Genomic DNA, 23,674 nt, shown 5'->3' with positions numbered 1-23,674 from the left:
GTGGATACGTTCTTCGAATTCTTTTTGGTGGACTCGCCCGACGCGTTGCTACGCGAGGGACGCGTTAATTGATTGCCATTTTCGGGTAGCGCGTTTGAAGTCAATATTTCCCTATACGGATTAGTGTAGGCCATTCTTAGTGGTCGCCACGCCAAATTTACGTTTGATATTCAGACAGCAGAGAATTTGATTTGGTGAATCACAAAAGATGATGCAATGGAAAGGAGAAGGAAAAGAAAATTAAAAATAAATCAAAATAAAAAATCGAGTCAAAAAAAGAACAGCTCCTACCCGGGTTCGAACCGGGGTCTCGGGAAGATTTTAATATAATTATCAAAATCCCAGATGCTAACCTCTACACCATAGAAGCAACTTGTTCTTCATTTAGCCCAATAGCGATTCATGACTGATACGGCCACAATAGAATGTCTTCGGGATTTACTTTCACATTTGGTCGAGGTATTCGTCCAAGGTAATCAGCTAACGAATAAAATAAATGCGATGCAACATAAGCTGTATATCTTTGCTATCACCCATTACGACTGATTACCATCTCAAGCTTAGTATGTACATCGGTCTTATCTGCAGCCATTGTGATCTCGTCGCATGTCTGGGTTCCTCCATGTAACCCTGCCGAGAGGCAGCCATGATATCCTAGGATACCGCTCTCCGTGTATCGTAAGTTAAAATGGTGTGGTTTAAACCTGCATGGCTGGAATGTGGGTGAAGGTATATTTACAGGTTGGCTCATTGGTTCAAGATCACAGCGAAATGGCGCAAGTCAACACGAATATATCATCGTTTGGACCAGGACTGGGCTACCAGCCTGTTCCGTATTTGCCACCCAAAAAAGGAGCAACACATAGTGGCATCTATTGGCGAGACCTTTCCCCTCTTTCTTTCCTTTAAGACCAGGATACTGCTCCGTAGTGGATATGTAGTAAAGATTAGTACCAGCCCTGAAAACTAGCGCTCCGACTAGAACACCAGCGAAGACCTGGAAATAGACACCCAAAGACGATAGGGCTCTTTGACCGTCTGAACGGACTATTCCTTTGAGATCAGACCAAATATATCTACTTTGTTTTCCTTCCCGGCTCATTCTCTCCTTTATTATTTTCTTTCTTTATACGAAGTCCCGTGTAGCAACGCCAGACAACCATGGTACACTACCACACTGCTATTTGTTTCACGTACCATGCAGCATAATATTCGAGATGGTTGACCACAAGAAAGAACCAAAATAAAAATAAAAATAAAAATAAAAAATAACATATGACCTGCAGATTGAAAAGAAGAGAAAAGAAAAGAAAAGGAAAAAAAAAAAAAAAAAAAAAAAAAAAAAAAGCAAAAAATGAGCTCCTGCCCGGATTCGAACCGGGGTCACGGGAAGATCTTGATAAACGTATCAAAATCCCAGATGCTAACCTCTACACCACAAGAGCGAGGTTCGCCACAAAGGTCGCATATTAAATTATAAGAGGGATATATACTAGCCACACGCATATTTGATCGGCATGTGGGGAAGGCCAGCAGGCATCCATGAATGCCCTGAAGAACTCCTGAAACGACAACGCCACATATCGTACTCGTATCTTTTACTACTATGTATGTACTTGTATGTTCCTCTTTCATGCCGCTTTTTACAGAGTAACGGTGGATAGTTAACAGATCAATTAATACATTTAGGCGCCAATACAAAGACCAATACCATACTTGTATCCGCCAGAGACAGTAACAGTTACATGTTTCACCAGGCGCCCTGATGTCATCGATCGACCGTACAGTGTATTTTTCCTATCTTCAGGCACTGTTACCATATATCTTACAGGATTCAATATATTTCACCTATTGTAGCCCCTGGATCGGACGTATTGTGTAATCCCAATACAACACTCAGTTCCCTGTTCGTTGGGCGCCTCGAATTTTCCACTCCGCTATTCCCAATTCGGTAAGGCCGGCGCGACGTGCTTGTCATGGCTTGACTCTTATTATCTTTCGAACCCTCCTCCCTCACTTTTTTTTTAAACTCTCTTTCTATGTGCTCTATTGTCACTCACAGTGCTCCCGTTGTTCAACGCAGCCTCTTTCATGCAGTGAATGGACCAGGGATGCGGTTCTCTATATGACGATTGTCTCCTTTTAATTCGTGGGTGCTGTTCTGGCTGGTCTGGGACCCCCGTGACATGTGTTGTTCGGCTCTTTCGCCTTCTTAATACTTTATAATACCTTTCTTCTCTCTCCTTATTGAATTACTGCATAGTGCCTTGCATTCAGCGACTTTATATCACCCTTTCCTCTCATTCCTTACAACTCTTGAACGGCCGTGGTAAGCCAAGATGGTTGCCCCCGATTTGGGAACGGCCCTGGAGCATGCTGGCGGCACCGGTCAGAAAAACGAGGGTGTTGGGATTTCGACCTTTTTGGCTTCGTTGGCCACCGCCATCGTCGTTTTCGCAGTCGAATTCCTACTCTTCTTGCTTCTCAAGGGGAAGCTGACCCGTATTTAGTGAGTGATGGGCCAATGATTTTTGGGGAACCTATAGAACCATGGCTGACAAAACCCTAATTACTCCATAGTCAACCTCGAACATATCTCGTTCCCGACAGAGAACGTACCGAACCATCGCCACCGGGTCTGTTCCGCTGGACCGTTCCCGTTTTCCGCACCTCGAGCACCGAATTCATCCAGAAATGTGGGCTGGATGCTTACTTCTTCTTGCGATACCTGCGCATGCTTCTGAAGATCTTCGTTCCTCTGGCGATCCTGATATTGCCGGTACTTCTCCCGTTGAATAAGGCGAATGGTAAAGATCAGAATTTCAAGAATGGGACGGCGGGCGGCCACTGGAACGTCACTGGTATGGATCAGTTGGCGTGGGGAAATGTCGCTCCGGAACATGTGCACCGATATTGGGGACATTTGGTGATGGCGGTTATTGTGGTTTTATATGTCTGTGCTGTGTTTTATGATGAACTCAGGGGCTATATCCGTCTCCGACAGGCCTACATGACCTCCCCTCAACATCGCCTACGAGCATCCGCAACAACCGTCCTGGTGACCGCCATTCCGGAACGTTGGCTCAGCGTGGAGGCGTTAGATGGACTATATGATGTTTTTCCCGGCGGTATTCGCAATGTTTGGATTAACCGGAACTTCGACGACCTCAACGAGAAAGTCAAAGAACGGGATGCACTGGCCCTGAAGCTAGAGACTGCCGAGACGAACTTGGTTATCAACTGCAAAAAAGCACAACTCAAGCGGACCAAAATAGAGGCGAAAAAGGCAGGGAAAAATGCCAAAGCTGTGGGCAACGAGGAAAAGGCAGCTACCAATAACCATGCATCTCAGTTCGCAATGGGTGCTGGAATCAGCTCCGGTAACCCGCATCAAGCGCACACTTTGAACCAAGTCTTACACCGCCCGGCTTCTGGGGAACGGAAACGCTACAATCCATTGGATCCCGCGATGTACGCGGCAGAGGCGGTCGGACACGGTGTCGGTAAGCTGGGGAAATCAGTAGTCGGTAGCTTCAGAAAGGCCGAGCCCGCGGCAAACAGATCATTCACTCAAACCGTCGACCCCGTTCCGGAGGACAATGAAGACGGCCCTGCCCAAGTCAGCGCAGACGATCATTCCCGTGCAAGCCACGAGGATCATCATGAAGAATCAGATGTTGACAGAGCTCACACCAACGAAACGGGAGGTGAAGATTCGAACGCTACAGTCACTACTGAGCCTGATCCCAAACCGAAAAGGCCTTTTTGGAGAAGTCGGGGATCTGGTAACTCGAAAGTGAGCAACAAGACGGATCCTGATGAGTATCCCTTGACAGGCCCCGAGTCTCCCATTGGCAATGCGGAAAGTTTACGCTCAGACGGAGCTAGTACACGCAATGATGAGAAAGCCAAAGGCAAAAAGGGGAGTGCCCATAAAGAAGGTGATACCGAAGAAGGCCAAGAGTACCCGCTTGCGTACAACGAGGATTTTGACAACGAAGACTTTGGAGAGTCCGTGTGGAAAAAGTACATCAGGCAAAAGGATCGCGAGACGATGCGCTTACCCATTTTCGGCTGGAGTTGGATGCCCTCCCTTTGGCTCATTGGGAAGAAAGTTGATACCATCGACTATTGCCGTAAAGAAGTGGCTCGGTTGAATTTGGAGATCGAAATCGACCAACAGCATCCTGAAAAGTTTCCCCTGATGAATTCTGCATTTATCCAGTTCAACCACCAGGTCGCCGCGCACATGGCATGTCAGGCAGTCAGTCACCACGTTCCGAAGCAGATGGCTCCTCGTACCGTTGAGATTTCCCCCGACGATGTGATTTGGGACAACATGTCCATCAAATGGTGGGAACGGTACCTGCGGACGTTTGGTATCCTTGCTCTGGTATGTGGCATGGTAGTTGGATGGGCTCTCCCCGTGGCTTTCACAGGTCTGTTGTCTCAGTTGACGTACCTGGAAGAGACGTTCCCTTGGCTTGAGTGGATCAGCACGATGCCAGGTTGGTTTATTTCCGCCATCCAGGGTATTCTGCCTCCACTGTTTTTGGCCATCCTGATGGCCGTCCTGCCTCTTATTCTGCGCTTCCTCTCGAGAACGCAAGGGCTACACACAGGTATGGCCGTCGAGCTTACCGTGCAGAACTACTTCTTTGCCTTCCTATTTGTGCAGCTGTTCCTGGTTGTCGCCATCTCTTCGAGTTTCTCGACGATTATCAACCACGTCACGGATGTTACCAGTTGGCCAGAGTTGCTTGCGCAGAACATTCCCTCGTCGAGCAACTACTTCTTCTCTTACATGATTCTGCAGGCTTTGTCAGTGAGTGCAGGAGCGCTAGTCCAAATCTTTGGTTTGGTGAGCTGGTTCATTCTCGCGCCGATACTGGACACGACTGCTAGGACGAAATGGGCACGAACGACGAACCTGAACCAGATGCAATGGGGAACCTTCTTCCCTGTGTATACAACGCTTGCATCGATTGGTATGTTTATTTCCCTATAGAATTGAGCAGGTTTCAGCGATCGCTAACTATTATGATGAACAGGTTTGATTTATTGTGTAATCGCTCCTTTGATCTTAGTCTTCAACGTGATTACGTTTGGCCTTTTCTGGTTCGTCTACCGGTACAACACGCTGTATGTCACGAAGTTCCGCTTCGACACCGGTGGCCTACTCTTTCCCAAAGCCATCAACCAGCTGTTTACGGGTCTCTACGTGATGGAACTCAGTCTCATTGGATTGTTCTTCCTGGTCCGTGACGTCGACGGCACGGTTGCCTGTGAAGGACAGGCTATTTGCATGATTGTGGTTATGATTCTTACGGTTGGATATCAATTCTTGCTGAACGAGGCTTTCAGTCCTTTGATTCGGTATCTGCCCATTACCTTGGAAGATGAAGCAGTTGAACGGGACGAAGAGTTCAGTCGCGCTCAGCGTGCTCGATTGGGCTTGGATGATTCAGACGACGAGGATGAGGAAGAAGAGGAGGAGAAAGAGAGGAGAGAAACTGCAGCGAAACTGGAGCATCGACACGAGGGCGAGGAAACTGAAGAGAACCACATTGAACTGAAGAATATCGGGAGTGGTGCAGAACGGCCGGGATCATCGCAACCTGGAGGCAAGCTGGCGCCTCCTCCACTGGGACCTAGAAAAGCATCCTGGGCAGACCGGTCATCTGGGCAGCGTTCCAAGTATTTCGGAACCCACTCGACCACTTCCTTGCCAAGCGTCCAGCGAATGCGCGAGAACATGGCCGAGGATATAGAAAACCAAGGTCCCCTCGCGCACCACAAACGCCAAGCACAAGCCCTCTTTGCCGGAATCCAAGATGAACTGGAGGATCTCACTCCCGACGAACGCGACCAACTCACACAGCGAGCCTTCCAACACGATGCACTCCGCGCCAAGCGCCCCGTGATCTGGATCCCGCGAGACGACCTAGGCGTCAGTGACGACGAGATCTACCGCACGCAGCGCTTCAGCAAACACATCTGGATCAGTAACGAATACCAGGCGTTGGATGGTAAATGCCGGACGATATTTACCCGCAGTCCGCCGGACTTTTCAGAGGTTGATCTTATTCAGCTGTAAATTGGGTTGGGGTTTTTCTTCGCATCGCATGAGGTGATGATGTTGCATTAAATCTTGTTGAAAGCATTAGCGGTTTTTGAGAGTTTTGAGAGCATAAGTGGCGTTTTGATTTGGGATTTTTGCAGGATCGCTTTACTGGGACTGTATATATAGACTTGATAGCATACATAATAGCTTGTACTCATCTCCTTTAATGGGGTTACTTGAAGAAATTTGACTCTGGCACTACTCCGTAGTCAGTCATGCTGATGATATATATCGTGAGCCCTGGCAATGTAGCGATGTAGGTTTATTCAGTAATTACATGTGAAATTGTGGAAGTAGATGTATGTAGCAGCCTCACCATAGCCAGTATCTTTATCTTGAATATCTAAAATCAATCCATAACAGAGTCCGTAGTCCATACATGGGTTGTAGTATGCGCCGTATCGATAAGCGGTTCTGCGGGGAAGTCAAAAAAAAAAAAAAAAAAAAAAGTGGAATACTCAACCATCACCTCTTCTGTGAGCAACAGGACTCCAATTCCACATATTCAGAGGAATCTGACCTACAGTCTGTCTGAATTATTCTTTATAGACAGCCTTAAATAAACATCGCTGGTAAATCACCACACTCTTTTCATCGCTATCGCATCGCAATCGCAACCCCAAATATACCAAACCCGACCCTCCACTAACAATCCCTACAGAGTACTTGTACAGATTTTTTTTTTTTTAAAAAAAAAAAAAAAAAAAAATGACCGACCCAACCATCGATGTAAATGTCGACCTCGACATCCAACAAACCCTCCTTGTCGCCTCCCAACACGACATCCCCAAACTCCGCCTCCTAATCCGCGACAACGCGCAAACCGGCAACCCCGCCAACGTCAAGGACCCAGAGACGGGATTTACGCCGTTGCATGCTGCTATTGCTGCGTGCGAACCTGACGAGGAATCTGAACAATCCAATGGTGCGAATAGGGATGAGCAGGAGAAAGTAAAGCAGGCGAGTCTGGAGATGGTGCGGTTTTTGTTGCAGGAGGGTGCTATTTGGAATGATTTGGATTTGAATGATGAGACGCCTGGGTGTCTTGCGAGAAGGCTTCGGTTGGGGGAGATTTATGCGACGCTTGTTGATGCGGGGGTGCGCGCGGAGTTGTTGTTGAATCGGTTGGATGGGTATGAGGCGTTGATTGAGGAGGAGGATGATGACGATGATGATGATGAGGAGGAGGAGGACAACGAGGAGCAGCCAGGGCAGCAAGAAGAGGAGACTAAGGAGGAAATGGTGACAGAAGAAGAAATCCCCCAACTCGTCGAAGCAATCACCGCAGCCACAGAAACCACACCAGAAGCAGCCGCAGACGCAGAAGTCACAAACACCAACTACCTCAACAGCAACCTAACCTTCCAAAACGACCGCCTCCTCGACGCCTCCCAAAACGGCGTAATGATGGCCTGGGAATCAGACATCATGTCTCGAAGCGCCAAAAACCTCCTCCCCACCCCGAACCTCCGCGTCCTCAACATCGGCCACGGCATGGGCATCATCGACACCTTCTTCCAAGAACAGTCGCCCTCGTCGCACCACATCATCGAAGCACACCCCGACGTCCTCGCAGAGATGAAGCGCAAGGGGTGGCATGAAAAGCCCGGCGTTACGATCCACGAGGGTAAGTGGAGTGAGGTGCTGCCGGCGCTGGCGCAGGAGGGAGTGACGTTTGATGCGATTTACTATGATACGTTTGCGGAGTCGTATGCGGATTTCAAGGAGTTTTTCAGTGAGCAGGTTATTGGGATTTTGGAGGAGGGGGGTCGGTGGGGGTTCTTTAATGGGATGGGGGCCGATAGGCAGATTAGTTATGATGTTTATCAGAAGGTGGTTGAGATGGATTTGTTTGAGGCTGGGTATGATGTTGAGTGGGAGGAAATTCCGGTGCCAAAGCTGGAGGGCGAGTGGAGTGGTGTGAAGAGGGCGTATTGGGTGGTGGACAACTATCGTCTGCCGTTGTGCAAGTTTATGGGGTAGATATTAGAGCACAAACTAGAGAAGAGAAAGCAGTTGCCATGATGCTTCAGATAACTATTTATACAAAGACCATATTTCACTGTGTTCGCCCACCCCAGGGCGACATTAAGCGCCGGTAAGAACGAGGATTGCCGGATCATAAACAAAATAACATCACATTTTTTTTCTTGCTCGTTTACGCTTCAAATTCAACTTATTTCGTATCCTCCGCTCCCGCATTGACGTTCAAGCCCAGACCCTGGGTGTCAAGGTAGAGCTTGTTGCGGCCGCCGTTGTCCTGCAAGATACGGGCAATGTTCCGGGCGTTCTCGATCTTCCGCAGCTCGATGTAACTCCTGTTCTTCTTGATAGCGTCTCCGATAAGTTCTGCCGAACGGGCCTCACCCTGAGCGCGGACAATGAAGGCCTGCTTCTCTTGACGAGCCTTGTCGACCAAGAAAGCAGCCTGCTGAGCCTCTTGCTGGGCGACCTGCTTCGATTCGACGGCAGCAGTGAATTCGGGAGAGAATGTAAGGTGCTATAGCGTATTAGTAATCCATTCGCAACATTGTAACTGAAACAATGGATAGGTCATACAGTCAAAGAAACATCATCCAGGGCAATGTTGAAACGAGCAGCTCGGCGGGCGAGGTTATCCCGGACTAATCTTGCGACATTCTCACGCTGTGTGATCAATTGACTGGCGTTGAACTGGGCGACAACGCTCTTCAACACTTCGTTGACAATCGATGGCAGAACTCGCTCGTCAAAGTCGGATCCGAGGGTCCGGTAGATCTGCGGAAGGGCGTCCACTCGCGGTTTCGACAGGACACGGCAGGTGATGTTGACCATTTGAAGGTCCTTGGTACCGGTAAGAGAGGCAATGTTGCGCGGCTTTGCACGGACATCGTAGATGATGGGCGTTTCGAACCATGGGATACGAAGATGCGTGCCTAGAGGAGACACTCGTCAGAGCCGTGCAAAAACGCATTGTTTCGATAGATTGTCCATACCTTCACTGTAGATATCCTTCTTCACACCACTTACCCTCGAGTACTTGATCGCGCGGTGACCACCGTCAACTAGACAGAATTAGCAACCAATTCATACATAGTAGTACCACATCAACAGGTATCTCACCGTTGAAAAGCGAATTCGACAGAACCCAGAATCCACCACCGACCAGAATAGCTGCCGCCAGTCCCAATCCTCCGCGACCCCCGCCGCTAGGGAAACCGCCGAAACCGAATCCTCCGCGGGCTCCACGTTGTTTGAGAATGAGCTGAAGCCGCTCCCACTGTTCTCTGGGATTTTGAGTCATGCTGGCGATGTTGTGGTTGAATATGAGAAAGGACGTACCGCAATCGGAATGACGGCCGCCGTTGTAAAAAGGACGTTGAGGTTCGGAGTGTTATCCACCGCCTTGCTATACTGCCGATTGAATTATTAACCACCGCCTACTGCGATGGGGCAATACCGGCTTCACCTTTGCAGCGGCGCGACGCATTTTAATCTCGACAACGAACGACTTACTTTTACCGGATTCTTCGGGGATTTTGGGTTGCGAGTGTTTACGGATTGCATTGCATACAGCGACTCATTTATACTTGAACATCGCCTATTTGTGTTGCTCTGATCAACTCACTGCCGCCGTTAATCCACTGTTCTCATTGTCAGAAGAGCTCTATTGAGCACAACTACATAGCAAAATGGCTCCAGAAAGAGGCGGAAAGAGTGTATTCCTTGGGAATATCCCATACAGTATGTGTCACCTTGTAAAGCCTATGGTACAGCCACTAACAATTCCAGACCTCACCGAGGAACAGGTCAAAGACATCCTCAGTTCCGCCGGCACCGTCACGAAATTCCGCCTTATGATGAACCCCGAAACCGGAAAACCCAAGGGCTATGGATTCGCAGACTTCGCAGACGCAGACGCAGCCGCATCAGCAGTCCGCAACTTGAACGACTACGAGATCATGGGCCGCAAGATCAGGGTGGACTGGCCGCACAACAACGAGAAGGATTCCGTGCCAGAGGACTACTCGCAACCGTCACAATTACCAGTACAAGATATACAGATGGGCGGCGCTCCCCAGGGATCCGCGCCTCTGCCACCGTTGCCGCCGGGCGTGGAGCTGCCGCCGCATTTGGACTGCCCCAACGCCATCTCGCAGACGCTCTCCTCCCTTCCTCCTAATCAACTTCTTGACGTGCTCGCGCAAATGAAATCACTGGTCCTGGCTGACCCGGCACGAGCCACGGAACTGTTGCGCCAGGCTCCCCAGCTTGCATACGCTATTTTCCAGGCCCTCCTACTCATGAACCTCGTCGACTACGGTACTCTGGGCACGGTCGTCGAACAAGCCGCGCAGCCAGCCGCAGCCGCTCCCCCACCTGCGCAAGCATTCCAGCCCTTCAATGCGGTTCCTACGCCCCCGATTGTCAACCAGCCTTTCGTTCCTCAGGCGACGCCGCAGCCTGCTGCCATGCCAGGGCAAGAGGAGCTCTTGCAGCAAGTGCTCACAATGCCGCAGTCAGCTATTGATGCGCTTCCTCCTATGGAGCGGAGCCAGATTATGCTTCTACGACAGCAATTGATGCAGGGTGCGATGAGGTAGCGGTTGCATTTTCTTTGTTTTCTATTTTTCACTCGACCTAGTGGTTTTTGGTTTTCGTTTTTCAAGGGCACTCGAAATCAAGTAATGAAATGGCGTCAGGGGTTGATTTTCAGGATTGATTCATTGAACAGCGAATGTAGTATACTTGAGACTGTCAATTCATTCATAATAGTCACCACTAAATTAGTAGACCTGAGTACCAGTAGAAGTGAATGCAAACATGTTGTTCCCTGGCAAACAAAGACATTCACTGATCAACTGCATGAATGGCCTTAACCCTTCTAAACATTTCCCCTTTGTTTTCTCTCTCTTCATCCTCTTCCACACGTGATCCTCCATACCCTACCAGCACCCTCTCTCACCTCTACAAAGAACCATCCTTTATCTTGGAATCCATTGGACTATACTTCATCCCTGAGAACCATCATGCCCCCTCAACAACGAAAAAAGAAACCCACCATCGCTCCACGCCCACGCCGCTTAACGCGTCGAAAGCCCTCTTCCAAAACCACCACGACAACAACAACACCATCCCCACCACCAACAACCAAACCCAACCACCTCAACATCCTCGAAATCCCAACCCCCCCACCCCCAGACCCCACAACCCACGGCCTCCCCCGCGACATCCCCGAAGTCTCCCGCTCCCTCCCCTACGCCGGCAAAAAGTCCCCGCGCACGCTACTAGCTCGAGGTCTCCCGCCCATGCACCGGTTAAGCGATATATACCAGGACATGACAAGGCGGGCGATGGAGCTGGGGTTTGGGGATGTGGTGGGGCATTTGGGGGGTAGGGCGTTGAGGGTTGTGACTGTTTGTTCAGGGACAGAGAGTCCGTTGTTGGCGTTAGAGATGGTGCAGAGGAGTAAGATCTCTTTCTCTGAATATGAAGGAGAATGAATGTGGTATGCTGACGGTTTAGATTTGAGGGAGGATTTTGGAAAATGTTTTGATTTTAAGCATCTGTTTAGCGCTGAGATTGTGCCGTTTAAGCAGGCGTATATTGAGCGGAATTTTCATCCTCGGTATTTGTTTCGTGATGTTGCTGAGTTGAAGGATAGAGTGGCGTGAGTAGTCCTTTCAAACCCTAAATAACCTGAATTATTGCTAACGCATGATGCAGACAAACTGCATACGGCTCCCTCGAGAAAATCCCCAAGAACCCCGACATCCTAATCGCCGGCTTTTCCTGCGTCGACTTCTCGGGCCTAAACAACAACCGCAAAACCCTAGACGAAAAGGGTGAGTCTGGCGGAACGTTTTGGGGAATTGTCCGGTATGCGACTACATACAGACCACGGATCGTGATTTTGGAGAATGTCAAGAATGCGCCTTGGGACGAGATCAAAGAGAATTGGAACGAGATTGGATATTTCGCCGTGCATATGGCCGTCGACACAAAGGCTTATTACCTCCCTCAAACCCGTGAACGGGGGTACATGTTCTGCATTGACCGCAACCTCTTGGAAGAGCGAGACATCCCAGAAACCGAAATGGAGCAATGGATCGCCCTGTTCACAGGCTTCAAACGCCCCGCCAGTTCCCCAGCCGGAATGTTCCTCATGGACAGCGATGATCGACGACTCGAGCAGATCGAAAAGGACATGGCAGCGTATATCACCTCGTCTTCTGCCAAGACGGCTGTTAACTGGGCGAGATACCAAATCCGCCATCAGGGATATCGTCTGGAGCAGAACTTGGGGCATAGACGGCCGATTAGTAGGTCTCAGGAGGATGGGACTTGTCAGATGCCGGATTTCGCATGGCAGACGTATGTGAGGTCGTTGCCAGAGAGGGTTTGGGATACCATTGATGCGAACTTTTTGCGGAAGCTTGGGGAGAATGGATATGATATGAATTATAAAGAGTTAGCACCCGCTTTGCCTTGTTGAGAAGAACGAGATTAACGTAATACAGGAGATGCATCGATCTATCCCAAGGCCTCGACCGAGAAACCGATACCCGCGCATACGGACTCGTGGGCTGCATCACGCCCTGCGGCATCCCATACATAACCACCCGAGCCGGTCCGCTCTGCGGTCTTGAAGCACTCGCCCTCCAGGGCCTCCCGTTGGACAGACTGCTACTCACCAGAGAAAGACACCGCGAACTGCAAGACCTCGCAGGAAACGCCATGAGTTCAACTGTTGTCGGCGCTGCGGTTCTCTCGGCGTTGATTGTTGGACACAAAGTTCTTAACGAGTCTGTTCCGAAGAAGACCCAATCGAAGCACAAGCAGATCGCCCCACGAGATGATTACCCTTTGGTTTCGAGTGGCGTGCCACTAGGCCATGTCTTCAGCATAGACACCACAGACCTCCAAGCACAAGCCGCACGCAGCGCAAGATACTGCACATGCGAACGACAAACAGCAACACGACAAAGTATCCTGAGGTGCACTCTATGCGACCACACAGCCTGCTCCGACTGCGCCGGCAACCCAACACACGCCTATGAACGCTGGTCCAGCATAGCTCGCAGCCAACCACTGGACTTTGTCAGTCATCTCAAGAACATCCTACCGACCCGACTAGTTCTCTCCGGTATATCTCCCGATGATTATAATTCTCTAAGCACAAACTCCCTAGGTTGCCCACCTGTTGCCTGGAATGATTTCTTGGAAGCAGTTTCACGAGCAATTGGCGATGAGCTCCGATTTTTGGACATCAAGCGGAGTGAATATTGGACTGTTTCTTACCAGGGAAGACATTCCATTTTGAATCTTGTCATTAGTTCGACGAACATTCATTGGTTATTTTTTGCGAAGCCGTCAGAGTTGGAACCGGCTCTGTGCTTGAACCGTGAGATACTTTCCAAGCCCATTGCGCGAATGACCCCCGTTTCTGGGTCCCTTCTCGACGGAGAATGGGAAATATGTGCGCCAATCAGTTCCAGGTGTATAATGGCTTTTTCTGGTACTGGTGCTCGAGTCATGTCATATGAAGCGAGATGCGGACTACAGATGAAGCGGTTGATTGAATCCGAAGTTTGGAACCAGATCACCGTCCAAGCACCGGATGAGAGTGTGGAGGATTTAGAAGTAGACATCCGCGGAACTTACGAGCTCTTACCAGAATGCGGGACGGCAAATGCCTCGTTGCATAAGAAGGCTGTTATTCCTGGCACTCCTGCAGTGTATCTGTTTTTGGACCCCCACAAGATCAACGAGGCTGAGAATGATTCTTTTGTTTTTTCGTTGGAGCATCATCGTATTCCTGGATATGCGCCACGGTTGACTGTCGCCGAGGTTTCGCATACATGGCGCTCCTCCAGAGCAACCGCTGAACCGGAGCATGTTAATGTGTATCATCGAGAGTGGACCAAGGCCCAGGCGGCTCGTTTGACGCCGTACGATTCTGATGCTCCGATAACTTGCGCCAAGTTACAAACTGGTGCAGAAATCTCCACTGGAAGCGTTGAATGCCGCGAAGCGAATGTCACGTTGCTGTCCTTCACAGCCCCAGCAACAATCATCGACTCACCAACACCGAAAGGTTCCTGGGAAATCATCAATCCCATTGATTCTTCAGACATGTTAAAGGACCTTTCTTGGCTAGTGCAGAGAACTGCCGGATTTTCCGACTTCCAGCAATGGACTGAGGTCACCAACCACAATAACCAACTCAATCATCCGGACAATCCCATGTGCACAATCTGCGTCCCACCAAAACCCCGAACCCTATGGGGCCGGAACAGAAAAGGTTGGATCAAAGCATACGAAGACCCACACGACGCAGCTCTCTACGAGCGACAGATTAAAGCAAAACCCTCCCCATTTCTGGTCTTCCGGCGTGTTGATGAGGATGATCTTGGACACCTGCGGGTTACTCTTAATATCCAGACCCTTTTGCATCAGGCTTGTGACAAGTTAGTTGGGTCGAAGATTGATAACGTGGTATCGTTATTTTGGCGATTGGTTCCAAATGCTTATGATGCGAGGAATTTGGTATCTCCGAAGTTTCAATTGAGCAGTAACAAGCGCGATCTGCAGGCACTGCAGCCGCCTGGACTTCGTTTGGAACTGCGACCGGAACAGTTGCGGTCGTTGTCGTGGATGGTAGGTCAAGAAGACGATGATGTTGCACCGTTCGAGGAAGAGGAAACCGAGGAGGCTTTTCTGCCGTTGATGATGTGGCGCGCAGAAGCCAGGGCCACCACGCAAAAAGTTGTCCGCGGAGGCGTTCTTGCGGATGATGTTGGATATGGCAAGACCGCTATTATTCTTGGACTCATTGATATTCAATCTCAAAGTGCCCATCATACCGTGCAGGCACCGATTGAAGGCTTGATCCCGTCAAATGCAACGCTCATCGTCGTCCCTCATATTATGCTACCGCAATGGAAATCGGAGATCGAGAAGTTCCTAGGAAACAGATATAACGTCTTGGTATTCCAATCTGCCGCCTCGTTTACGAGCAAGACAATCTGGGATGTTCGAAACGCAGACATCATTTTGGTTTCCTGGTCTGTGTTCAATAACGGTGGCTACTACCAGAAGATGCACAAATTCACTGGCATGCCGCGCGTTCCTATAAAAGCGGGACGCAATTTCGATCATTGGTTTCAGGATGCTCAGGTTTCGCTCAGGTCCCATGTTCAGGTCTTGATGGACCAAGGCCCTAATGCCCTCTTGAGGGCCATTCGTGCCAAGCGACAAGAGGTAAAGGAAAAGCAGGCAAATTCAACGTATGTCCCGTCCAGGCGACTCAGAGGGAAGGTGTATGCAGAAGCAAATAAAGGGAAGTTGGACACGGATTCCAAAATGCACTATGCCGATGTATCCAGTGCGGAAGAAGAGTCTGACGCCAGTGACGGCGAGTATCCTGACAAACTTAGGGCCAATGTTGACCGGCACCTGAAGCTTCGAGATGCAAAATTAGTCGATGCTAATCCTACTGACGACCTCGATGATTCCGATTCTGAAGGCCAGGAGACCGAGTATGAAGACTCTTCGACAGACAATCCCATCGATGCCCGCAGTTGCTGCAGAAAAGGCCGCGGCAGGAAGCGCAAGTACGACGCATCGGGCAGCGCCTCAAGCGGCAAAAGCAGATGGAACGATCGTAAGGAGTTTAACATCACCGAAGAAGACGACTCTCAAGACTGGGAGACGGTCAAAACACCCTTGCTGCACGCTTTTTCGTTCAACCGCCTCGTCATCGATGAATTCACATACGCCAACCCAGAAAGACTTGCTCCTCTATTATCGCTCAAAGCACACTCAAAGTGGATTCTGTCCGGGACGCCTCCATTGAACGACTTTGCCGATGTCAACACTATTGCTCCATTTCTGGGTATCCATCTTGGAATCGATGATGATGACGACGACCAGTCCCAGAATAAACGACTCAAAACGCTATGGAAACATAGATCCGAAGCGGAAGCTTTCCAGTCTTTCAAGGCGCCCCATAGTGAGGCATGGCACCGACGACGGCATGAAGTTGCGCAAAACTTTCTCGACCGCTTCGCGCGTAAGAACGTTGCTGAAATTGATGAGATACCTTGCACGGAGCAAATTGTTCTAGTCAATCAGTCTCCAGCCGAGAGGGCTATTTACCTCGAACTGTATAAACAGCTAATGGCTCAGAACCGCCAACTTCGTCGACGCAACCAGGGACAATTCGGAAATGATCAGATCGAAAGACTGGACGAGATTATCGGCAACAGTTCGAGTCCCGAAGAAGCCTTGCTTAAGCGATGTTCCTCACTAGCATTGCAGGGTCGTTGGGATAATGGCAAGCCTGAAGCTGTCACCTGTTACACACTTCTTGCTATTCGTGAGAAGCAGCTTGGCGCCCTCACGCACGATATCCTGATGAAGTTTAAGCTGGCTGCCTGGGTGTATTGTAGTTGCGACTTGAAATATGAATCCTTCCAGAAGTTTGTCGAGAGTCTCATAAGGCACGACTTCGGTGACAGTGAGGTCACAGAAAAGGCCTATCCACTTCTTAAGAGCGCAGTCTTCATGTCAACACATGACGATTGGATGGTTTTCTTTGTTGAGTCGCGAGACGATGGCAGTTCTGAAAAAGCCGTGGAATCCCATAATCAATCAGAATCGGACGCCAGAGACGACGATACCGAAGACGAAGATGATGAAGACTTTCCACCTTCAAGGCCAGTCAAGAAAAGGAAGACAAAAGCCGCTGGTAACGGTGTCAAAAGCTCTTCCGCTCAGAAAACCGGACGAAAGAAAACCACCAGCCTCAAACCAGACAAGCTCGAACAATCCGTCCTCCCTCCAAAACCGCGTCAAACATACGAATATGAACTAACCCTCCGCGAAGTCACGTCCACACTCCGCAACCTAATCGTCGAATGGGTACTCCGGGAAAGAGCCCTCCGCTTCCTACGAACCGTCCGCCTCATACAAACCGGTACAGAAATCCCCGTATGCGACGGGTGTGAGAATGGCCCTAAAACCCTCGAGGATGTAAACATCCTCGGTTCCTGTGGACATGCACTCTGCGCGGAATGTGCCCGGAACACTATTTTGAAGGAAGAGTGTAGCGTGGAAGGTTGCCGTGGCTCAGGAAAGCGGTTCAATGTCATCAAAGCGAACACCCTCGGACACGATCACGAGGACAAGAGTGCGACATTTGGAGGGAGCAAATTGGATAAGCTGGTGGAGATCATCCGTGGTATTCCCAAGGATGAACGAGCGCTGTTATTCATCCAATTCCCGGAACTGATGGAAGTCGCATCCAAAGCCCTGGAACTAGCACAAATCAAACACACGGTAATCTCTCCCACTGATCGTAGATCAGCACAAAAGGTCGAGCAGTTCCAGAAAACGAGCTTTGGGGAGAACCGGGTCTTGATATTGAACCTGGGGGGTGAAATGGCGGCTGGATTGTGAGCCCCCCTTTATACTATTTACCTTGGTTCTATTCATCGTAGCAGTTGCTAACAAGTTAGAAACCTCCAATGCGCAAACCACGTTATCTTCCTCTCACCCCTCCTCGGCCAAACCCAGTACGACTATGACTCATCCATGACCCAGGCCATCGGACGTTGCCGTCGATACGGCCAGACCAGACACGTCCATGTCTATCATCTGCTGGCGAAGCTGACAGTTGACGTGAATATCTTCCAGGAGCGTCGGGAGAAGGTGCTCATTGAGAAGGATGGGAAGCCGGTGTTGGTTAGCCGTGAGGAGGCTGTGGAGTCTGAGGCTATTAGCTGTGAGGGTCCCTCGTTGGTCATGGATAATGCGTTTTGAGCCATTTCTGGTGATGGGTTGTTTTTTTTTTTGTGTGTTGATGTTGTCGGAGTGAGATTGGATGAAGTGCGGGAGCTGTACAAATACGGAAGTCAAGCGACCCCCGCTTACCAATAACCATGCTTGAATTCAGATTAGACACGTACTAGAACATCAATTATGTTGGACAATAAACTGCATTGTACTGCTGGATCAACCTCTACAGTAATTCAAATGATATCCCAAACCCCAGGAACAATGTACTATACAAATAGAAGCCTGGTGGATATATCTCGGGACTCCATTCCATTATGCCACCAAATAAAAAAGAAACGGGAAAAAGGGAAAACGCGTTTTAACTCTTTGTATTCGTTTATTGCTGAGCATCCAAAGCACCATCCGTTCTCATCATGGTCTCCGGGTTCCACACCGGCGGGTCTTGCAAATTCGTGTGACCAGCACTGTTTTCGCAGCTCTCTCTGTGGCTCAGCGGGCCGGGGGCAGGAACCTTGACCGACTTGTCCGTCGCGGTAGCGGAGTCCTTGAGCGCGGTGAGAAGGGCCTTGGTGGATTCGGGTGTGAGGTCCTCGTAGTAGTCGTCGTTGATCTGGACCATGGGGGCGTTGACACAGGCACCGAGACATTCGACTTCGATAAAGGTGAATAGGCCGTCTTCGGTGGTGTGGCCGGCGGTAATGCCCAGGTGTTCCGAAATGGCTTCGAGGATCTTGGTGCTACCGCAGCCACCGAGCTGGCATGGTGTCTACGCCCGTTAGCAATTGACAACAATGGCGGAAGCACGACAATCATACCGTAGTGCAAAGCTGAACAAAGTACTTGCCAACCGGCTCGCGGTTGTACATGGTGTAGAAGGTTGCGACTTCGTAAACACGCATCGGGGGCATCTCAAGCAACCGGGCGACCTCGTTCATGACACTGATGCTGGTGTAGCCGTGCTGGCGCTGACCCAGATCCAAGATAGGCATGACAGCAGCCTTCTTGTACTGGGGAGGGTAGCGTTTGAGGATCTCATCGATGAGTTGGAGGTTCTGGTCGTTGAATTTGAACGGGAGGGTCGGGTTGTTGGAGGGCTTGTTGCGGTGCTAATTGAGCAGACAACTCGTTAACAACATCTTCTTAACAATCCCATGAAGAGACGATTGCGATGTTCTCTGCGACAATTCCCGGACAGTACATACCACGGCAAGGGCGTCACTGAAGAGTTGCGGCCCAGCGGAGAACGCTCTGCATTGGGACTTGGGGAGTTGCTGGAACAATTGACGGCCGACCCGGGGGACGACGGGGAAGAGCTTCGAGGCCATTTCCGGTGGTGTATGTGAGAGAGGAGAGAAGCGACGGGGAATGGTGTCGGCGTTGCGATACAGTGAGAAAGTCGAAAGTTGGAGCGAGTCGCTGGTTTTGCGGGATCTGCGGGCAGCCAATCAGCGGCGAGAGATTACTCCCGCCTTTGTGCCAATCGCCTTGCTTACAGTAAGACCATACATTCGACATTTGACAGAGATATAATCAATCGAGATAAATATTGTTGTTCAGAGAACGCTCTTCAATTAGCCTATTTTACTTTTATTTGTGTTTCTCTCTGCCGGGTGGTGACAGAGGGAGCCACTATCAACAACGTGCCCCGAGACCAGACACCTATACGGAGTACTCATAACTCATAACCATGCCTAGACCAGCTAAACATTCTCCATCTTATAAACCTCATATGCAACCTCCTCATATGGATGCGCCTTGACCAACTCCTCCACAGCCTTCAACATAATCGACCTCCCCACACACATAACCTCAACCTTCATCTCCTCAACATACTCCAGCGCACCCACAGACCCAATCGCCGGATTCGCACCATCACCCGGCTGGAACTGTCCCTGGCCGGGCATCTGAAAGCAACACTTAGAGTATTTCCCACCGGAGAAGACGCCAGCGCCGGCCGCGAAGACGGCTTCCTTGCACGGTTCGATATGGGAATGCGGGGTGTAGAAGATGAGCTTGTAGCGGTCTGGGATCTTGTCGGAGGACATGGTCAGGGGTATTTTCTGGATGACGGGGCGAGAAGGTGGGGGATTGGTTCTGGTTCTGGACTTGGGGATTGTAGTTGCGGTGGTTGTTGCTGGGCGGGAAAGGATTCGTAGGAACGATGTCTGTGATGGCCAGCAGGTACGGAAAGGCTGCGTTATGGCCTTGCTGGTTATTGGACAGATAGCTGATGGGATGCCTGGGCGCATTTGCTTGTGTGTGGTCAATTGTCGAGAGTTGCTGTGGTGCCGTTGGGCTTCGAAGTCCGCATTCGCCATGTGACGTCACATGACAGACCACCACGCAAAACATTTCATCTTTTTTTGAGGATGTCAATGGAAATATGTACTGAAATTCTATTTACGGTCTATATCAGTGAGCCAAGAGGTGAGTATGTACTTATTTGGGAGCGTCGACCCATCCCGGAAACACGAAGGGAAGCTTCTCTGGGTCTTGATCCGGCCAATTCTTGCGAATAGTCTCCATAACCACATCAAACATGACTTTGTATCCTTCCGACGTGAAATGTAGTCCTATTGCCTGGTCAGCAAGTGTTCAAGATCATACAAAGCCCAAAGGGAACAAACCATCAGATAACAACCGCGATAAATTCTCATCATTCGGCAAATCCCTCGACCCCGGCAACGCCTGACCCTCTTTCCACCCAGTGGCATTCATAAACGCCGTCCAGAGATTAGCCACAGGGACATTTAGTGAAACACCGACCTCCCGAGCTGCCTCCGCGTACAACTTGGCGTGGTGGGCGGTTCTGCTGGGATGCTGCAAGCCTTTGCTCGCGTCAAATGACTCCAGCTGGTACTCGTTTATCGGAGGGGGTGCTACAAGAATTACCCGTGGGTTTTGGGCTTTGGTTGCTGGGTGCTCAATGATAGTTTGCAGGTTCTTTTTGTAGTCGTCTAGTGAGACATATTGGGCATTCCGGGGCAGAGAGGCGTCATTTGCGCCAAAGAAGATGGTCTATGTGGTTAGTACTGGAAACGGAGACAGAAATGCAAGATGGCGTACCATGAACCGGACCGTAGTCGTCTCAGGTTGCGGGAAGAATTTGGGAAAGACCTTGACAGCGTGGGCAGTGTTGTATCCTCTGAGACGGTCAGTCATTCCTGATTTGTTGGAAATGCAGGAGAAACATACGAAAAGCCTCGATTGATCACATCCAGCTTTCGAATATATGCTATAGCAATCAGCATCTGCGTGATGATTAGAATGGGTTGAAGACTAACCATCCTGAAGAGCTCCGAAGAAACCAAAATCCAGGTCTCTTTGACACGAGTTCTGGGTGATCGAGTCGCCAAAGAGAATGAATTGGTCGTATGGCTTGTAGAGAATCTCTGAATCGTTTGTCGACATTGTAATGCCTTTCTTTCCCGTATAGAAAGAACTGCAGTGGGTTGTATAGAAATTCGTCCGGTTCAGCGGACAGCAATCTGCCCCGCACAAACAGAGAATCAGCTAGCATGGGAATGTTTACTACGAGCCATTCTATAGTGAAGTACAAAGTGCCAAGTAGAATAGTAGACGAATTTTCTCATTTCTGCACAAAGTCATCTCAGGCGATATCCTGCATATACTTCACAGCCTGTTCTGCTGCATTTCTGACAAACTCATCCGGCCAATCTTTGGCAACCCCGACTAATCGTTCTTTCCAAAACGCCCACCGTTCAGCAGGCTGGTCAAAATGCTTTATCACACTAGGAACATCTCTCAGATCCCATTTCTTCATCTCTTCGTTGCAAAGGCCCTCATATAACTTCCGCCCGGTATGCTTGACCCAACAAGTCACAGCCGGAATGTGAAAATCTGGTTCAAATGACTCGCTGGCCTGTTCCTCCCTTGGTGCTTCCACCCGGTCGACCTTGGGATCGAGTTGCCATTCGAGTGTAAAGATCAGGTAATCGAATGCACGCTTTATATCAAAATAGGCTAGACCCGCTGCCACGAGTTGCGCTTCGACGTCTTGTGTTTTGAGATAATTATCACGGCCATGCTGCCTGGCAGCTTCGTAATCGTCTCTCTTGGAACACTCTTCGACGATGTCTTCCGGTTCCATCCAATGGGAATCACCCCAAATCATGTGAATATAAGGAAGTCTATTCCAGGAGAGGAGGCTATCGTCATCATCGATGGCCTCTCCCCGATGAAGGCTATCCGGGGTGTTCGATATCGCGGTGAGAAGGGCGATGAGGTCTGGCGTGCGGGAGGAGGGCCATTCGATGAGAGCTTTCACCAGAACATCCCATAGATGACAGAGAGCCACAATTTCATCCGAATAGCTTCCCAGATTTGGAACGGGGGAGTTGGAGATGGGCCGAGTGATGTCGTGAGCTGCTTCGTCTGGGCTCTTTTGATATGAATGAAAGGCCTGGAGAACGGCGAGTTCCTCGGCGAGAATAGATTTGAACCATTCAGTGTATTCACTATTGCCACGGTAATTCTTGACGGGTGCTTCAAACCATGCTTGATGGACTTGTTGCCCTTCAGGGACTTGCGAATAATTCGTCATCACAGCCATTTTTGATGTTTTACTTCGTCTGTGACGCAGCTACCTTGTTAAATAGCTGAAATTCAGCATCTGACATGACTCAGCCTTGTTTTCATTAGACCATCTGACAATGCCTCAACTATTTCCTCATTCGGACCCCGATCAAGATCATCATGTCTCCACTGATGGCGGACAGAGGTCTAATTTAGAGTACCAGCATAGGCAGGCCATTGGCTATTCCGATTGGCTCGCTTGCCACTCATGCATGTGTTTGATCGCTTTTCAGTATGTTCATATATATCGCCGAATATGTGCGTTTTATGCCTATTCGCCTTTCCATAGGCTGAGTTGTCCATACATGTTGGATGTCTGCTGTATGCCTTGCTAGGGACTGGCACATATACTCTTTCCGACATAGTAGGAGATCATCCCTACTGATATTCAGTGCACCTGGAGTCGGTTCGATCCTTGCTTTACACCACCGGGATCAACATAGATCTTAGAGACGCCCTTGGCCGCAATGCCGGACGCCAGTTAGCGAGGATTTACTGAGATTGCAAAATTGTTACAGCCAAATACTGATGAAGCCATGCACCCAATGACCGAGGCGTGTCCTTTTCGACAGCCTTCGCGAAAGTCTTGTAATATTTGCCACATCTCGGTCTATCAGGATCAGATATGCTATCACTGCAATATTTGCGATGGGGACGATATGCCGGTTTTGCTTTGCAAATGGAGCATTTTGTTCAGATCCAACACACCAGATGATCAGAATTGAGCCCAAAGCGGGAAACGAATTGACCTGATTGTTTTAAAATTCCCATTGGGTCGACCGTCAGAAACCAGCCAGCTTCTCAGTTCACTTTGGCCTTGAGAAGCCTCGTCCTATTGTGTAAACATCGCGGTGTCATGGCCGACTGTTTCGATCGTCATCTGTCTCATCACTGATTTTCATCCAAATCCATACACACCACTAGATCCATTAACAATGATACTGTGATTGAGTTGGCATGTCCCAAAGAACATACATACCAATACCACCAACAGATTTAAGCTGCGAGCCGATAAAAAAAGAATAGAAGATTTGTGAGATTACTAATTATTGTAACAGCCAAAGAAGCCGAGTGACGAAGCTCTCTCATATCAGGGATATGTTTGGCGACTAGAGCGGATGCTAGTAAATAATGACCCGAACGGTTCTCGGACAACTTTGCCTCACAAGGGAA

General features: G+C 49.6%; 10 protein-coding genes and 2 non-coding genes across 12 annotated transcripts; 4 read left to right on the top strand and 8 right to left on the bottom strand.

Annotated features, from left to right (window-relative positions):
* Nucleotides 1-282: 282 nt before the first annotated feature.
* Nucleotides 283-370, bottom strand: ASPGLDRAFT_t79. Its single transcript has one exon. It is a non-coding gene; the product is annotated as a tRNA-Gln (tRNA).
* Nucleotides 371-665: 295 nt separating this feature from the next.
* ASPGLDRAFT_1419217 (uncharacterized protein) lies at nt 666-1,304 on the bottom strand. Its single transcript, XM_022541756.1, has one exon. The coding sequence runs from the start codon at nt 1,100-1,102 to the stop codon at nt 782-784; it is 321 nt and encodes a 106-aa protein (XP_022401811.1). The 5' UTR covers nt 1,103-1,304; the 3' UTR covers nt 666-781.
* A 53-nt stretch (nt 1,305-1,357) lies between these two features.
* On the bottom strand, nt 1,358-1,445 carry ASPGLDRAFT_t78. Its single transcript has one exon. It is a non-coding gene; the product is annotated as a tRNA-Gln (tRNA).
* Nucleotides 1,446-2,049: 604 nt separating this feature from the next.
* Nucleotides 2,050-6,330, top strand: ASPGLDRAFT_81606 (putative DUF221 domain protein). Its single transcript, XM_022550124.1, has 3 exons — nt 2,050-2,509; nt 2,581-4,988; nt 5,052-6,330. Exons 1-3 carry the CDS (start codon nt 2,340-2,342, stop codon nt 6,095-6,097), a joined length of 3,624 nt encoding a protein of 1,207 aa, XP_022401810.1. The 5' UTR covers nt 2,050-2,339; the 3' UTR covers nt 6,098-6,330.
* A 250-nt stretch (nt 6,331-6,580) lies between these two features.
* rmt2 (protein-arginine N5-methyltransferase) lies at nt 6,581-8,369 on the top strand. The gene is made up of 2 exons (XM_022541754.1): nt 6,581-6,696; nt 6,786-8,369. The coding sequence occupies exon 2, from the start codon at nt 6,833-6,835 to the stop codon at nt 8,105-8,107; it is 1,275 nt and encodes a 424-aa protein (XP_022401809.1). The 5' UTR covers nt 6,581-6,696; nt 6,786-6,832; the 3' UTR covers nt 8,108-8,369.
* On the bottom strand, nt 8,301-9,407 carry ASPGLDRAFT_65892 (prohibitin subunit PHB2; the record flags this gene model as incomplete). The annotated part of the gene is made up of 4 exons (XM_022548956.1): nt 8,301-8,624; nt 8,684-9,039; nt 9,100-9,168; nt 9,227-9,407. The coding sequence occupies 4 exons, from the start codon at nt 9,405-9,407 to the stop codon at nt 8,301-8,303; spliced, it is 930 nt and encodes a 309-aa protein (XP_022401808.1).
* Nucleotides 9,408-9,795: 388 nt separating this feature from the next.
* ASPGLDRAFT_24962 (putative polyadenylation factor subunit CstF64) lies at nt 9,796-10,707 on the top strand (the record flags this gene model as incomplete). Its single annotated transcript, XM_022543433.1, has 2 exons — nt 9,796-9,847; nt 9,896-10,707. The coding sequence occupies 2 exons, from the start codon at nt 9,796-9,798 to the stop codon at nt 10,705-10,707; spliced, it is 864 nt and encodes a 287-aa protein (XP_022401807.1).
* Nucleotides 10,708-11,133: 426 nt separating this feature from the next.
* ASPGLDRAFT_124732 (putative SNF2 family helicase) lies at nt 11,134-17,929 on the top strand (the record flags this gene model as incomplete). The annotated part of the gene is made up of 5 exons (XM_022540503.1): nt 11,134-11,572; nt 11,630-11,774; nt 11,831-12,574; nt 12,625-17,562; nt 17,626-17,929. The coding sequence occupies 5 exons, from the start codon at nt 11,134-11,136 to the stop codon at nt 17,927-17,929; spliced, it is 6,570 nt and encodes a 2,189-aa protein (XP_022401806.1).
* Nucleotides 17,930-18,095: 166 nt separating this feature from the next.
* ASPGLDRAFT_73801 (complex I 24 kDa subunit family protein) lies at nt 18,096-19,279 on the bottom strand. The gene is made up of 3 exons (XM_022549700.1): nt 19,108-19,279; nt 18,721-19,011; nt 18,096-18,671 (listed from the first exon to the last, which is right to left on the bottom strand). The coding sequence occupies exons 1-3, from the start codon at nt 19,228-19,230 to the stop codon at nt 18,282-18,284; spliced, it is 804 nt and encodes a 267-aa protein (XP_022401805.1). The 5' UTR covers nt 19,231-19,279; the 3' UTR covers nt 18,096-18,281.
* Nucleotides 19,280-19,423: 144 nt separating this feature from the next.
* Nucleotides 19,424-20,599, bottom strand: ASPGLDRAFT_1418127 (uncharacterized protein). Its single transcript, XM_022541751.1, has 2 exons — nt 20,533-20,599; nt 19,424-20,478 (listed from the first exon to the last, which is right to left on the bottom strand). The coding sequence occupies exon 2, from the start codon at nt 20,221-20,223 to the stop codon at nt 19,606-19,608; it is 618 nt and encodes a 205-aa protein (XP_022401804.1). The 5' UTR covers nt 20,224-20,478; nt 20,533-20,599; the 3' UTR covers nt 19,424-19,605.
* Nucleotides 20,345-21,316, bottom strand: ASPGLDRAFT_124753 (SGNH/GDSL hydrolase family protein; the record flags this gene model as incomplete). Its single annotated transcript, XM_022540506.1, has 5 exons — nt 20,345-20,478; nt 20,533-20,923; nt 20,972-21,050; nt 21,101-21,140; nt 21,190-21,316. The coding sequence occupies 5 exons, from the start codon at nt 21,314-21,316 to the stop codon at nt 20,345-20,347; spliced, it is 771 nt and encodes a 256-aa protein (XP_022401803.1).
* A 167-nt stretch (nt 21,317-21,483) lies between these two features.
* On the bottom strand, nt 21,484-22,594 carry ASPGLDRAFT_57295 (DUF3632 domain-containing protein). Its single transcript, XM_022548244.1, has one exon. The coding sequence runs from the start codon at nt 22,476-22,478 to the stop codon at nt 21,516-21,518; it is 963 nt and encodes a 320-aa protein (XP_022401802.1). The 5' UTR covers nt 22,479-22,594; the 3' UTR covers nt 21,484-21,515.
* Between the last annotated feature and the right edge of the window lie 1,080 nt (nt 22,595-23,674).

This window comes from Aspergillus glaucus, assembly GCF_001890805.1.
Source record: "Aspergillus glaucus CBS 516.65 unplaced genomic scaffold ASPGLscaffold_8, whole genome shotgun sequence".
Lineage (NCBI taxonomy): Eukaryota > Fungi > Ascomycota > Eurotiomycetes > Eurotiales > Aspergillaceae > Aspergillus > Aspergillus glaucus.
The sequence above is the reverse complement of the archived record's forward strand: the minus strand, read 5'-3'. Positions and strand labels throughout refer to the sequence as shown.

Excerpts from the sequence above, each read along its gene's own strand:
- ASPGLDRAFT_1419217 (XM_022541756.1), bottom strand. The coding sequence starts at position 1,102 with ATGAGCCGGGAAGGAAAACAAAGTAGATATATTTGGTCTGATCTCAAA.
- ASPGLDRAFT_73801 (XM_022549700.1), bottom strand. The coding sequence starts at position 19,230 with ATGGCCTCGAAGCTCTTCCCCGTCGTCCCCCGGGTCGGCCGTCAATTG. Across the intron at positions 19,012-19,107 it reads TCAGTGACGCCCTTGCCGTG|CACCGCAACAAGCCCTCCAA; the intron begins GTATGTACTGTC and ends CTGCTCAATTAG. Across the intron at positions 18,672-18,720 it reads TTGTTCAGCTTTGCACTACG|ACACCATGCCAGCTCGGTGG; the intron begins GTATGATTGTCG and ends TAACGGGCGTAG.
- ASPGLDRAFT_81606 (XM_022550124.1), top strand. The coding sequence starts at position 2,340 with ATGGTTGCCCCCGATTTGGGAACGGCCCTGGAGCATGCTGGCGGCACC. Across the intron at positions 2,510-2,580 it reads GGGAAGCTGACCCGTATTTA|TCAACCTCGAACATATCTCG; the intron begins GTGAGTGATGGG and ends ATTACTCCATAG. Across the intron at positions 4,989-5,051 it reads TACAACGCTTGCATCGATTG|GTTTGATTTATTGTGTAATC; the intron begins GTATGTTTATTT and ends TATGATGAACAG.
- ASPGLDRAFT_57295 (XM_022548244.1), bottom strand. The coding sequence starts at position 22,478 with ATGGCTGTGATGACGAATTATTCGCAAGTCCCTGAAGGGCAACAAGTC.
- ASPGLDRAFT_1418127 (XM_022541751.1), bottom strand. The coding sequence starts at position 20,223 with ATGGCGAATGCGGACTTCGAAGCCCAACGGCACCACAGCAACTCTCGA.
- rmt2 (XM_022541754.1), top strand. The coding sequence starts at position 6,833 with ATGACCGACCCAACCATCGATGTAAATGTCGACCTCGACATCCAACAA.